At 40.6% G+C, this 16,140-nt stretch overlaps 1 protein-coding gene across 6 annotated transcripts in view; it reads left to right on the top strand.

Annotated features, from left to right (window-relative positions):
• The window catches only part of FGF13 (fibroblast growth factor 13), a 577,206-nt gene that overhangs the window by 231,057 nt on the left and 330,009 nt on the right, over window positions 1-16,140 (top strand). The window contains exon 1 of one of the 6 annotated variants that reach the window (XM_073599243.1): window positions 2,013-2,155. The exons of the other annotated variants lie outside the window; for them this stretch is intronic. Within the exon in view, the coding sequence (XP_073455344.1) occupies window positions 2,146-2,155 (10 nt within the window). The 5' untranslated portion in view covers window positions 2,013-2,145. Of the gene's footprint in view, window positions 1-2,012; window positions 2,156-16,140 lie in introns of those variants that run through there. 6 annotated transcript variants of the gene reach the window in all.

Genomic DNA, 16,140 nt, shown 5'->3' with positions numbered 1-16,140 from the left:
AATAAATGTATTATATTATTTATTATTGATAAATTATTCATACCAATAAATGTGCCATGTACAAAAAAATTGTCAAAAATAGTGTGTGACTCGTTATTTATTATATAGATATAGATGTTTTTTTTGGGGGGGCAAAGGTGTGGTCTGCATTCCCATGACCTGGATAAATGAGAACCTTCACAGAGATACCATGGCAGTGGGGATCCACCCTGCACTGCAAGGGTTAAATGCTTGTTTTTGCCTATTGCACTGCTGGAAAAAAAAAGTTTTACTTATCCCATCCCTCAATTGTCCTCTTTGTGTAACAGCCCCCTCGAAGACCCTTCTTTTTGGTCTGAAGTCATAAGGGTTCATTTACTAAAACTGGACAATGCAAAATCTGGTGCAGCTGCACATGGTAGCCAATCAGCTTCTCACTTCAGTTTGTTCAATTAAGCTTTGACAAATTAAAAAACTGGAAGCTGACTGGTTTCTATGCAGAGCTGCACCAGATTTTAAACTCTTCAGTTTTAGTAAATCAACCCCATAATGTATAATGCAGGACCTGGGGTCCAGAATTGTGAGGGTGCTGAGGGCCTGCCCACAACCAGTTGCGCCAAAGTGAAGAGTATAGCGCCACTTGCCCGGATAGTGAGGGAGAGGGTAAGCAAAACTTCCTGGGTATCTGCATTTACCCTTGCATTATGAGGAGAACCCCACTACAAAAGTCGTTTTTGAATTTTCTTGAAGTTCATTTTTAAAAATAACCCAACTGTCTACCTTTTTTTGCAGTCAAAGGGCAGAAAGAGATGGACCTCCACATTGTGATTCTGCCTTCTAACCAGAATTACTCATATCACATTTGTAACACAAGCATTTGGGAAAGGGCTCTTTTCTGCTTTATCAGCAGATATGTCCAGAGAGTCAAAGCTTTTCCAACCCATTCAATCATTACCTTTCAGATGCCAGACTCCCACAGTGTTCAGGTTTGCTCCACAACCATTGAGATACTTTCAGTCCTCACAGTCATGCATCCATCCCTACCAGTGTAAGGATGCCATAATAATATTATAGGTGATAAAAGGAATTTGGTTGGTAATTAGAGGTTGACATTATCATGTCACATAGATGATGTTTAATATTTGTTGTAAATCCTATCCTAAATATGTAGATATTTTAATTGAATCTCCATATAATGTGTTATGTTTGTTCTAAATTTCAGCTGAATATTCACAATAGGATCTGACTTGAAGATTGCTTTAGATGAAATGACGCTCAGAGCTTCAACACAAGCTGAATTGGCATTTAGATCATGAAATGTGTTATTCATTGTTGTGGTTTCCTAGAAAGTGGTGGATATTTTTATATTGGTGCCGTTGTTCACAGAGGCATGAAAAAAGGCTTTCTCTGTGTTCTGCGAGAAATGATACTGCTGTGATGTGCATTAGACTGGAATTCTATTGTTGTTAGCTAAGGGGAGCAATGTGTGTTCTGCATACAAACAGATCTGAGGGTGGCTAATGTAAAAGAGAATAGCGGGAGGAATCTTGGGCACTTGATGTTTTCGAGAACCCCTATGCAGAAGACTGGGGAAGGCAGTAAAAAAATTCCAGGAAGACAGAAAGATGTTTCTGTTAAGATATGAGACCAGACCACATACCACATAGTGTAGTACCTTGAAGACTGTGGTACATCTAAAGATTTCACACGGAGTGCCACCTGGAAGTGAAACTGGTATTAATACTCTTAAGATAAAATAAAAACTTAAAATGTTACTACACCCACAACAGTAAAATCAGTCTGTATATGCAGTAAAGCATGCTTGTTGTACTCACTGTGGAACCTAAGGGGTTAATCATCTGCATGATTATGTTTGATACTGTCTTCTCTGATCCTCCCCTTCTTCCACAGTCCCCAATCTATCCGCTGATAGAACAGGGCCTTGGGGGCACTCTGCACATGCTCAGTTTGGAGTGTATTGCTGAAGATTTTATTTGTTTGTTTTTTCCCGGAAGGGTGCATGGGATCAGCACAGGGCCAATCAGCACTGTCCAGACAGAGGGTCAGGGGACCTACGGCCTCATAGGACAGTCAGGGGAGATGAAAACTCCTCCTACAAGCTTTAACCAGACACTGATAGAAGCCACAAGACTGCTCTAACTGCTGATGAAAAAAGGTATTTGCCAGTTTATATTTATTTAAAATAATTGCATTTCCCTATTCTGTGTACTGTGGGAGACCAGGTATAGTGAATGCAGGGCCCTGGGTTTAGTAACACTTTAAGTCTCTAGCTACTACTATATTTCTGTACCACTTTTAGTCTGCCAAATATCAGCAGTGGCACCAGCAGAGCATTGAGGATTCTGCTGTTGTCTATGAGATGACCGAAGACTGCTCCTGGTTACATTGAAAATTGAGGTCAGGGTTTTAGATCTCTATAAACCCCCCTTAATCAGCATCCAACCTACATAATATGTATTTATACATAAGAATATAGTACAAGAGGTAAAAAGGTAAACTTTTTGATTGCATACTGTGACATCAGTAAGATTTTTTTCTATGAAATCTGTGTTAAAAGTAATGTATCAAAATGTAACTACAAAAAAAAACAAAAAAAACACTTTGGCGTTAAAACCGGAGAGTGCAAAATCTGCTGCAACTATGCATAGAAACCAATCAGCTTCCAGTTTTTTTTTGTTTTGTTACAGCTTAAATGAACAAGCTGACCTAAGAAGCTGATTGGCTACCATGCACAGCTGCATCAGATTTTGCATTCTCCAGTTGTAGTAAATCTCCTCCATATGGGTTTTGACCCTTTACACATTTTCGGTTTTGACTATTGGGGCTGCATTATGGCAATTCTGGCTTTATCTGGAAGAAGTGGCTTGTCAGTGATCTGGACTGCTATTCCAAATCATTTGCTAAAAAAAGCTGTTGTTTGTCAGTGACGCATACTTTTTAGTATGGACAGAGCATAAAATGTTTAAAATCTATGTCTGTTTTTGTTTTTTGCGCTGTTTTTGTCACTTCCTGCCCTGAAGAAACAAGTAGGAGGAAATCTTTACAAAGTGTAGGAGAAATCCTCTCTTTTTCCTATTGAAATGTTTCAATTACTGTTCCAGTAACACCTTTAAAATATTATATATTTCACCACTTTGTGTTCAGTGGTAATAAGGACAGATTTACAGGATGAATCTTCCAAGTGGAGATTCCAAACAGAAGGAAAAACCTTGAATGATGAGGTGCAGGATTTTATGCTAATTGAGCTCTGATATCACATAACATAACTGGGGGCCTCCCCGGATCATCCTAAATACAGTCCTTATGTGAAGAAAAAAGAATAATGGGAGGAGAAACCTCAATGATTGGACAAATATTGTCCGGTACCTCATCCTGATAGATAAATTGCACAAAAACCCTAATAGTTTAGAAGGACTATAGCGATACCAATGAAGTATAAAATACCAACAATATTTATTGATAGGCGGCAAATTCAAAGGGACGTACAGGTACGCCCATTTGCCTGCCTGTGCCATTCTGCCAATGTACATCAGTGTGCGGCGGTCGCCAAGCGGTAAAATGTGGTAGCTGCATCAATTTTCTTTTCTTTAGCTTTTTTCTTCTCTTTTCAACCTGGTGATCTGGCCAGTAACATACCTCCTGTATTAGTGAGACACAAGTTAAATGTATTAACAAATTTAAATATTCTAACAAATTGAAGCCAAATTCTAGCTTACACTTATTCAGTTTAGGATAAAGGGTTTTGCATGAATAAATGAAAGCTGATTATTTTAATCACCCCTGTCAATGTTAAGTGGTTTGTCTCATCTATGTAAACTGATACATTCTGCTGGAGAGCTTGTACTTTTGAAAAACAGACTTACTGGCTGGATCACCAGATGGAAATAGAAGAAAAAAAGCCTCAAAAAGGAAACAAATACATCCGTCACATCTAAGAATTGGTAAAATGCAATATCATAAATCTTTGCTCTAGGGCAGGTTTGTCCAACTCCATTTTATCATGGGCCATATCAGCATTATGGTCGCCCTCAAAGGGCCAGTTGTATCTGTAAGACTTGTTGTCCAAAGCACCCCTCTTACATCAGATGTCAAGAGTCCCCCACCCTTCCTTACATCACAGTGCACCCCCCTTACCATGTGCTGCTGTTGGGAAGAAGCTAGGGGCAGAGCTAGAAAGCAGAAAGTGCTGGGTCTGGAGGAGGACCAGAAGAGGGCTGAGGTCAGCTGCTGGAGTCTGCTAAATGCTGAGACCAGGGGAGGAGGAGTCAAGGGGGTGTTGTGGCTGCACAGAGGTGCAGGATCTGTAGGATGATCTCTGTCCTCCTCTCAGCGGCTGACTGCTGAAACAAGGGGAGGAGAAGACAAGGGGGTGCTGCAGCTGCAGGAGAGGTGTGAGGGCCACATGAAATGACCTGGAGGGTCAGATTTGGCCAGAAGGTCTTGTGTTTGACACATGTACTCTAAGGTTTAATACCACTTTAAAGGATTTAGAGAGATTTTGCCAAAATCAAATAACTCACATGAAATTATAAATATAAATCCTTGTTTTATCTTTGAGAGTTCAAAGTCGTATGACAAGTCGCCCCAATAGCAATGGAACCGTTCTAATAGGAGTGACTTGAGTCACTTCAACTTAGAAAAAGGTTCCTGCACTACTTTTAGTGTGACTTTTTACAACTTGCATTGACTTCTGTTAAAGAAGTTGTATGCAAGGCACGATGAAGTCGCGCCGGCATGCCGGATACAAAGTTGTGCGAAATTTTGAAGTCGCAGCAGTGTAAACCGGGGCTTAAAGATCCAAATCCAAATGACGCAGCCGCCGGGGGGCGGGACGAGACATAAACTCTGTGTCTATGGACGCAGAGTGTATGAGACGGGAGCGCGCCCGCAAGGTAACCCCCACGTGAGAGAGCTTCCAGAGGGGGTTAGCTAGTGCGGGAAAGAGCCGAGAGAGATGCCGTGGGACCCCAGAACAGGAGGATCAGGGGAACTCTGTGCAAAATGAGCTGCACAGTGAAGGTAAGTATGACATGTTTGTTATTTTAAAATAATAAAAAATGAACCTTTACAACCCCTTTAAAGCAATATGCTGCATATATAGATAATGTTTCAATATATTACCTATTAAAGTGAGCTTCTAAAAATGTATGTTTCATTAACCTAGTAAATTCCACTGGCCTGCTGGTTATTATATATATCAACGACATTCCTTTTTTCCCAACTATCTGTGACTTGTAAGAAAATAAAGGACCCACAGTCCCCAAATGTCTTGACAGATTCCTCTTTTGTAATAGCATTGATGGAATTAATTGAATAATGTATCAAAAGAAAGCTGACACATTTCTAAGCTTTTCCTTACCCATTAAATATAATGCTAAAGAGCAATTAAACCATAGGCACCCCTAATTATACAGTTCAAACATCTTCTACATGAAAAGCATTTTATTGTAGAATATGCTAAAATAATTAATGCCCGTAATATCAATCTTCAATACATTGTAAAGTCTTTGAACTTGTAGCCTATGCTGAAAACTGAAACATTGTTCTGCAGCTTTTATTAAGTGAGGCTTGATGAACCATGCCGTAGTGTGCACCATGTTTCAACAGATTGTTTTCATGTTCTAGCTAAGAAGTAAGCTTTCATCATTTTTTTTTCTAAAAAGCAGCTTTTTGTAACGCAGTTTTACAGAAACATTCGCCCTTGTGTGAGGCTTTCTGTAAAAACATTTAAGTCGTCTTAAAAAAACAATCAAGGCTAACTCACACTTTTTTTTTCCTGTACGTTGTGTTAAGACAGTCAATTCATTGTAATTGGGCTGCCAACACACAATAATGGTCAAAAGCATGTACAAGCAGCATTTTTTTCTGATGCAGTGCCCCACACACAGTAGCTCCACATTACGGTGCACTGGAACATGTGCATCAGAGCAGCAGCCCCTTAGTGTATTGGAGTACCACTCAGAATAAATGGCACCGCAATACACCAACGCATGTAATGCATCACATCACAAAAGTGTGTTTCAGCCCTAAATGTGAATGCTGCATTTCTCTTAATACAATCTATTATACTACCTGTTTAATTTCATGAAATCAACAAACAATGGGCAGAAAGGGTAGTAACTCAACCAATCTTCTTTCACTAGTTTTATGTTGTTAACCACTTGCCTACTTGACATTTTTACCTCCTTCCTGACCAGGCCAGTTTTCAGCTTTCAGCGCTGTCGCATTGTGAATGACAATTGCGCGGTCAAGCAACACTGTACCCAAACAAAATTTTTATAATTTTTTTTACACAAATAGAGCTTTCTTTTGGTGGTATTTAATCACCACTGGGTTTTTTATTTTTTGCTAAATAAACAAATAAGGACTGAAAATTTTGAAAAAAAAACCTTTTCATAGTTCTTTATAAAATTTTAGAAACAGGTAATTTTCTCCTTCACTGATGTGCACTGATAAGGATGCACTGATTGGCACTGATAGGCTGCACTGATGGACACTGATGAGGCAGCACTGATGAGGCGGCACTGATGGGCATTAATGAGGTGGCACTGGTGGGCACTGATGAGGGGGCACTGATAGGCAGAACTGAGGGGCACTGATAGGTGGCACTGATTGGTACTAATGGGCAGCACTGATGGGCAGCACTGATAGGCAGCACTGATAGGCGGCATGATAGGGGCACCGATGGACACTGGTAGGCAGCACTCATGGGTACTGGTAGGCGGCACTGATAGATGAAACTGATGAGGAGGCACTGATGGGCACAGATTGGCAGCACTGGTGGGCACTGTTTGAACTGCACTGATAATCAGGACACTGATAATCAGTTACATGTTCCTTTTAGGGAAGTGGCTCTTTTTTCCTTTCCTCATGCTGTCAGCATGAGGAAAGGAGTGCTGATAACCAGCTTCTATTTACATGCGTAATAAGCTGTGATTGGACACAACTGATCCCATGGTAAAGAGCCCCTGATTGGCTCTTTACCTCAATCTGTGATCAGCAGTGTCCTCCTCATATGACAGCCTCCCAGAACTAGCAGGCCTCACTGTAGCCAGCATTTGGCTATAGCGTGGTCGGCAAGTAGTTAAAGAATAATTCCAAGTATGTTATATTTTATGCATAGTTACATTGGTCAGCTTCAACCAAGGTAACTATACATATACCATACCTGGCCAATGCCCCTGAAAGCTGGAAATCACTTAAGTATACACTTCTACTTCAGTTATCTCCACTTGCTTTCAGGTCCCGCACCAAGCGGCTGCCCTGCTGCATTCTGAACTCAAATGAAAGAATGCAAAGCATTCTCTGATTGAATTAGGTAGAGAGGCCTAGCAGGGACTTTCAGCCTGTTCTGCAGGAGCTGAACATAATATATAGTAGTGGTATTTTTCTCTAATAACTGTATATGACGGCTTCCTTCTCTTCAGCAGCCAATGGTTGTTAAGGGAGTAGTCCAATTAATTTACTGGCCAAGAATCCCTAGCCATATAAACAAAGTGGTTAGACATAAAGTAGTTAAAAAAACCATGCAAAATGGTGTTGGGGTCCCCCTATAATTCATACAAGGCCCTTCATGTCTGGTATGAATTTTAATGGTGGCCCTATGCAAAATAAACAAAAACAATTGAGCCCTTCCCCCAAATATCCACACCATCCCATATCCAAGCATGTAGATTGGTAGGCCAGGAAACGGGGGGACAAATGTGTAACCCACCTAAACCATACCAGGTAACATGTGCTCAACATGAACGTGGCTTATCCTGCCAGGGGGATCCCCTTGGCAGAGCACCTTGTCCCCATTTCGAAAAGCACAAGGGCTTCTTCCCCACAACTATGGCCCCGTGGTGGTGGGGTCTGCAAGGCGGGGGGCTTATCAGAATCTGGACGCCCCTTTTAACAATAGGTGGGCACCCAGATAACGTCCTCCCTATGTGAAGGAGTAAGGGGTACATAGTACCCTTATTCATTCACAAATATGTGAAAAGTAAATAAAAACACACACAGGAGTTGATTTACTTAAACTGGTGGGTACAAAATTTGGTGCAGCTGTGCATGGTAGCCAATAACTTTCTTACTTCACCTTGTTCAATTAGGCTTTGACAAAAAAAGCTGGAAACTGATTCGTTTATATGCAGAGATGCACCAGATTTTGCACTCTCCAGTTTTAGTAAATCAACCCTACAGTTTTGAAAAGGCCCTTTAAAAAACATCTGCTGGGAAAAAAAAACCCACCAACGGGCAGAAGGATTTGATCCTGACATCTGCTTTCCCGCAAATTACAGCTCAGTGGATGACGGGTAAATATAAACAAAGGGGCTGGGTCTCCTGAATAACATCATTGACCAAATATGGACATGAACATGGGGATTTATCTAGGATAAGAAACTGGTATAGACACAGGAAATCTTTGGCTGTTTGTTATTTTCTTTGCAAATGTCTGTTTTTCTGTAGTAGTTTGTATACGACTTCACAGGAAGGTTAAAGTATAACTAAAGGCAAAACTTTTTTTAGTTTTGGATAGAGTAGAGATGGATTAGAAAACCTGTCAGGGGTTATATTCCTCCCTTATTGTATTCGAAATGAACAAAAAAAGGTTTACCTAAAGTTCTTTTTTAAGGGCACCTCTCAGGTATATTATTTAAAGGAATTTTGCATTTTTAATGTTTTACTTTAAGAATTATTAAAATTGCTACCCCCTGGGCAGTGTCCAACTCCCCAAAATTATTTGTTTGACAATTCCTTGCCTCTTAGCCTATAAAATGACAGAATTGATTCTTAACATTGGTATTCCATTGACTTCACGAGGTCTGAATTTGGGACCCAAACTTCTGTAATATTCATCAAGCCTGCCTTGAACCGAACTTGGGTACATTCAGCACATCCCTAGCGATAGGGAAGGAAGGATAGAGGAGAACACTTACACAACATGACTTCCAAAGACTCCACATACAGACATAGACAAAAAATGATTCTGCATGTCTGGTTTATAGGCTCTGTTTATCTGCATTTAGTTAAGATATGAATGTTTTGTTTGCACAAGAGTGAACCTGCTACTATGATCATATGCAAACTAATATTACCATGAAATAGAAAACATAATGAGAACATACACCCCCCTCCCTTCACTTCAGCTTTCCACAATGCAACTTTGGCATCTTGCAACAGTTTTCTTGCAATGTTTTATTTAATGGGCTCGGCAGTAGGCTAGCTTTCATCAGTGGGACCTATCTTTGGAGATATCATTGTGGTGGTTTCGGCACTGTAAACAAATATGATGTTAGGAATAAACATCCATGCGCCCTCGAGTGCCTCTTTTCCCTAATGCCCCGTACACACGGTTGGATTTTCCGACGGAAAATGTGTGATAGGACCTTGTTGTCGGAAATTCCGACCGTGTGTGGGCTCCATCACACATTTTCCATCGGATTTTCCGACACACAAAGTTTGAGAGCATGCTATAAAATTTTCCGACAACAAAATCCGTTGTCGGAATTTCCGATCGTGTGTGCACAAATCCGACGCACAAATTGCCACGCATGCTCAGAATAAATAAAGAGATGAAAGCTATTGGCTACTGCCCCGTTTATAATCCCGATGTACGTGTTTTACGTCACCGCGTTCAGAATGATTGGATTTTCTGACAACTTTGTGTGACCGTGTGTATGCAAGACAAGTTTGAGCCAACATCCGTCTGAAAAAATCCTAGGATTTTGTTGTCGGAATGTCCGATCAATGTCCGACCGTGTGTACGGGGCATTATAATTTTCATCAGTTTTTTTTTTTGTCATCCGTGTCCAATTGGGGAAATTTCCCTTCACTTCTTGTCCCATAGTCAAAACAGGAAGTGGAAGGAAATCCCTGCAAAGTGGGGTTATCCCTCGTTGTCAGAAGTTACCAGAACTCTCCACTGGAAGATTTCCCATCTATTATCTGCTATAATAACAACCCGAATTGGGGATTTTTATTTAATTTTTACTGTCAGTGATAATGGTAAACAGGACACATAGAGAGAGTTAAAGAGGAGGTCCAGCCCCCCCCCCCAAAAAAAAATTTAAAGTCAGCAGCTACAAATACTGCAGCTGCTGACTTTTAATATATGGACACTCACCTGTCCAGGGAGCCCGCAATGTCAGCACCCCAGCCGATCTTTGGCTCGGCTGTCGGGTGCAGCCGCCGCCATTCCTGGTAAGGGTACCTGGCAGTGAAGCCGTTTGGCTTCACAGCCGGTTCCCTACTGTGCATGTGCGAAGCTTGGTGCGCTTTCTAATTGGTCTGGCGGCGGATTAAGGAGGAGTGGGCCGAATTGCCGAGAATATGGGGAATATGCTCTATGGCAGGGATAGGCAATTAGCGGACCTCCAGCTGTTGCAAAACTACAAGTCCCATCATGCCTCTGCCTCTGGGTGTCATGCTTATGGCTGTCAGAGTCTTGCTATGCCTCATGGGACTTGTAGTTCTACAACAGCTGGAGGTCCGCTAATTGCATTTCCCTGCTCTATGGACTATAGAACACCTCCAACTATACTTTAGAGATTTCTGAATTCCTAACACACTTCTTGTCCTAGAGAGTGACAGCGCTAAATATACTACACTTGTCACTGGGAAAAAAGAATGACAGGACTATCAGGTAAAAATAAAGGAAAAATATAATTAAGGTGTTACTAAACCCAGGACCCTGCATTCACTATATCCCACAGTACACAGAACATGGAAATGCTATAGTTTTAGTAAATATAAACTGCTAAATACCTTTTTTCTTTAGCAGTTAGAAGTCGTGTGTCAGTGTTTGATTAAAGCTTGTAGGAGGAATTTTCATTCTGCTCTGACTGTGCTATGAGGCTGCAGGACCCCTGACCCTCTGTCTGGTCAGTGCTGATTGGCCCTGTGCTGATCACATGCACTCCTCCAAGAAAAAATAACTCTCTAGCAATACACACCAAACTGAGCATGTGCAGCTTGTCCCCTAACCTCTGTTCTATCAGAAAATGGATTGGGGAATGTAGAAGAAGGGGAGAATCAGAGAGGACTGGATCAAACAGCCTTTTTACACAATGCAGAGGATTAACCCCTTAGGTTCAGACTGATTTTACTGTTGTGGGTTTAGTAACACTTTAAAGCAGCCACCACATTTAAGGACTATAAAGCTGCACGATTCTGGCTAAAATGAGAATCACAATTTATTTGTTTAGAATAAAGATCATGATTCTCTCACGAATCTCGCGGCGTAACATCGTCTTTCATATTATACAAAAAAATTGGGCTAACTTTACTTATTAGTTTTTTTTTTTAATTCATTAACACCTCTGGCGGTATTCCAGAGTCTGGCTCGGGGTGGATTTTCAGTACCAAAAGTGGTAACCCCGAGCCACACTCGGGATCGCATCGCAGGATCCATGTAGAGGTTACTTACCTTGTCCCCTGGATCCTGCGGTGTTTCCCCACTGTGATCTGCGAGCCGCCGTGTCTCGCTCAATTCACAGTGCCGAGCTCCGTTCCCTGCGAGCGTTGTGACACACGGGGGCGGAGTTTGGCGCCAAATTTAAAAAGTAAAAAATATAGTATAAATATAGTATAGATATATACTATATATATTTATATATATTTATATATATATTTTATAATATAAATATAGTATAGATACAGTATACTGTAATCTTACAGATTACATTACTGTATCAAATAGTTACACATCCCCTTTGTCCCTAGTGGTTTGTCCAGTGTCCTGCATGCAGTTTTATATTATAAATACTATTCTTTCTGCCAGGAAACTGAAGATTGTCCATAGCAACCAAAAAATGTCAGTTTACGTCAAAAGTGCTTTTACACCAGCTAGAAAACAGCGATAATAAATTAGAATCACTTGCAGAATTGAGTGATAGTGATTTGTGGGGAAATCCGACATCAAACACTGAAAGTAACGAAAGCAACAATTCTGCAACTGAGCAAATTTCAGTGTTTTTGATTTGATTACATTATTGAATAATTTTATTATTATTATATTATTATTTGTTAGAATTATTTATAGTTATTTATTATATTATAATTTTTTATTTCGTTTTTCAAACTTCATCATACCCGGGATGTCTACTAGTCTTCGTTTGGACAGATTTAAGTGAGTTATTCCTAAGAATTACAGGCCTACAATATAAAATGCCTAATTTCCGTACAAAATAATTGTACCGCTTTCAGCATCAAAAATCTGAAATAATCATAGGGAGGTTAAAGTGCATTTTTTCCAAAAATATTGCATTTGAAAGACTGCTGCACAAATGCAGTGTAACATAAATTATTGCAACAACCGCCATTTTATTCCCTAGGGTCTCTGCTAGAAAAATATATATAATGTTTGGGGTTTCCAAGTAATTTTCTAGCAAAACATACTGATTTTAACTTGTAAGCAACAAGTGTCAGAAAAAGGTTTAGTCTTCAAAGTGTACGTAAACCCCCCTATGGTTTTCAGCCAAGGAAGCTGCCATCTTTGCCTCTGTTTAATCTACAATTGCCATGATGCTGTGCATGTGATCAGTTATGACACCAGCCATTGGATGTTTGACAGTTTGGTTGAGAGCACAACCAAATGGGAGTGTTACATTTCCGGCACGTGCCGGAAATGAAACTGTTTTTTGAAACTGGTAAATGGATGGCTTTACTTCCACTTTAATGGGTTAAACTAACCTCATTTACAGACCGAAGTTCATCCCTTTCATCTAAAAGAAGAAAATGTTACAATGTTTCTCTTGCCTGAATGATGTTGCGATAAACTTGGCAGGCTGCCTGTTTTTTTGTTTTTTTTTGACAGTTGTGGGCTTGAGAAGAGAACTCTCTGCACTGAATTGAGGAAATGCTTTTTTAAGATCGCGAGGGGAGGTAGAATCGCGATCTCGATTCTTTAACGATTAATCGTGCAGCTCTACTGCAGCATAATACATTTTTGTTTCTGTGTTTACCTTCCCTAACCCTGAACCTAGCATTTGCAATGAACTCTCAAACCCGGCACTAAACTGAAACTTCAAAAGTTAATTTAATCTTAAGGGCTTGCTCATACCAGCAGCCATGTTGTAGTGTGGCCGCTGGTGTACATTGTGAAATACAAAAACTGAAAATGTTTAGGTTTGACATCATAATGTATGATTTTGGTAAACTTAATGGAAAATTGTACAAGAAAGTTGAATAATGTATGGCCAATCTTATGCCGCGTACACACGATCGGAAATGCCACCAGCAAAACTTAGATGAGAGCTTTTGGTCGGAAAATGCGACCGTGTGTATGCTCCATCAGACTTTTGCTGGCGGAATTCCAACCTGCAAAAGATTGAGAGCATGTTCTCTATTTTTCGGTCGGGAAAAGATCCTATCCGAAAATGCGATCGTCTGTATACAATTTGGACGCGCAAAAAACCACGCATGCTTGGAAACAATTAGACGCATGCCCGGAAGAATTGAACTTAATTTTCTTGGCTCGTCGCAGTTTTGTACGTCACCGCGTTCTTGACGGTCGAAAGTACAGAGAACTTTTGTGTGACCGTGTGTATGCAAGCCAGGCTTGAGCGGAATTCCGTCGGAAAAACCATCCAAGATTTCTCTGACGGAAATTCCGCTCGTGTGTACGGGGCATTAGGCTACATTCACACTGGTGTGAATTACAGTGGCAGGAATCAGAACAATCTTGCTCCTGCTGTGAGCGACTATGTGCGGCCGCCGGCCCCGTTTACTATAATTAAATTTGGCCGGCAGCTGCAACTATTTGCGGCTCTCTGCAGTACTTGCTGGCTGTGCGGAGAGCTGCCGCCGATGGTGAGCTGTCAACAGAGTGAACAGGGCTGGCAGCAGCACCTAACATATACATAAAACACAGCAGCAAAAAAGGTAACATCAAAAGTTAAAAGAAACAAAATGAAACATTGTGGAAATAGGGTATAGAAAGTATATACATTTAAATAGTGGCTCCAAAAAAGAGGGGGATTATTCCTAATGGTCCCACTCAAAATTTAAATTTAGAATTCTGGTCTGGAGATGAAAAATCCAAAAGATTTGTGCTGTGTTTCTTGTGCTCCTTGTTTATTGAATAATTTACATTGCTACATTTTTGTATGTTTCTGCTGGATTCTGGCAATTTTGTGCCATTGGCTTTAAAATGTATGTTTTTTTCATATTACTATACTTTGTATAATTGTGCACATGAACAATAACAGATTTATTTTGATAATTGTCGTTTTTTTTGTTTTTTGCTGTGGTTGTTTTGGCATATTGGAGACTTATGCCAATCATGTGAACTCGTCTGAAGGTGTGTGCAAGCCAACATACAGGCAGGCTATGATTAATCACTGGAAATCATGAAACGCGTTGGCTCTTCTCTACTCCTTATGCTGTACTTGTTTTGCTGATTTTATTCATTATGAACAATATACATAAACATTTTTAAGGCTAGTTATGGTTTAAAGTGGTTGTATACCCCGCTTGCTGATTTTTACCTTCAGGTAAGCCTATAATAAGGCTTACCTGTAGGTAAAAAGAATATCTCCTAAACCTGCATGGTTTAGGAGATATTGACCCTGCATGCAGCCACTGCCATCAGCGGCGCATGCGCTCTCCGGTGTTACCTGTCGGAACTTAGGGCTGCCACGCGCATTCATGGGAGTGACATCATCGAGGCTACTGCCACTTACAGCGCCAAAGTTAGCGATCCCGGAAGAAACGTCGGGGGAACGTGTAAGCTCCCTCAGTGGTGACCGGGCATGCTACGGGGGCTTCGTTATAAGGTAAGTATTTCATAATGTGCTAGTATGCAATGCATACTAGCACATTATGCTATTGTCTTGCAGGTTTTTTTTCAGTGGTTTACTACCGCATTAAGCTGAAATTCTACTTAAACCACTTTAAGACCAGGCTTTTTTAGCTAGAAAATTACTTATAACCCCCAAACATTATACATTTTTTTAGCAGAGTCCCTAGTGAATAAATTGGCGATTGTTGCAATTTTTCATGTCATATGGAATTTGCGAAGCGGTTTTTCAGACACAATTTTTTTTAGAAAAACTTTTACTTTTAAAATAAAAAAAACTTGTTTACTTCCAGCCTGGACCAGAAGTGACGTCGTGGTGTCGCTCTGGTCATCCAAGGCCATAGAGGTGATCAAAGCAGATTTACTCTTTGCCTGTGTGGCAAGCCGTCCGCATTGTCGGATCATTTCTTGGGCGAACCGGCGGAAACGGTAAGTCCGAGAAACACCGATGAGCAGCGGGAGGGGGGCGTTCGGAAAGCGTTCCAGCGGCTTAAGAGCAGCTCGGACCGCTTTCACAAGAAAGCCAACCGCTGGCTGTAAAACACTATACCGGGGTTATGGCTGATATCATTAGCCATAACCCCTGTAAACCACTTGCACACCGCAATGTATATATACGCATTGCGGTCGGCAAGTGTAACAAACCTAGAACCATGAGAAGTAGAAGCGAAGGTTGACAAAGGTGGTACTGTACTACCAGCAAGATAAAAAAATGCAGGAATAACCTCTCTGAATTCTTAGCAATCATGTTGCTGGCTAGTTGTCCCCAAAGAAGGGATCACTAATACGTCATGGTCTTTACTCTATGCAGTGCTGGCGTGTGTCTAAACTCCAACAATGAGCCAAGTCAGTATTTATACAGGTTGTTTACCCTGACATTAGGGGATCCCACAGTGTTCTGGGATTTCCCATAGTGTTATATGTGATTTCATAAAGTCATGTTCACTTCAAACCTGGGGTCATAAGCAGGCACAATATGGAGTAAAGTAAACTTTGTTGCCAGCAAGTTACAAAAAAAACAAAAAAAACATTTGTTGAAGCCTTTGAACAGCTGTGCAGAGCAGCTCTGATAGCTCAGAAAACTAGCTTACTACCGTTGTTGTTTCCTTGGAGTACAAGTGTTTCTCTCCGTTCTGTCTGCCGGATCCGCTCTCTGCTTTCCAGTCTTATGGAGCTGAAGAGAGATCATGCAGTAGGCATGTTATTTCTTATCTGAAACACATCTTATAGATTGTTTGTGTTTTTTTATTATTCCAAGAAAACTGTTTTCTCATGACCTTTTTCAGTGATACAATCAATAAAAATATTTTTCTCATTATTACACTGACACAGAGAGCAATAATATACAACTGATGGCA

Source organism: Aquarana catesbeiana, linkage group LG09 (genome assembly GCF_042186555.1).
Source record: "Aquarana catesbeiana isolate 2022-GZ linkage group LG09, ASM4218655v1, whole genome shotgun sequence".
Lineage (NCBI taxonomy): Eukaryota > Metazoa > Chordata > Amphibia > Anura > Ranidae > Aquarana > Aquarana catesbeiana.
The sequence above is the reverse complement of the archived record's forward strand: the minus strand, read 5'-3'. Positions and strand labels throughout refer to the sequence as shown.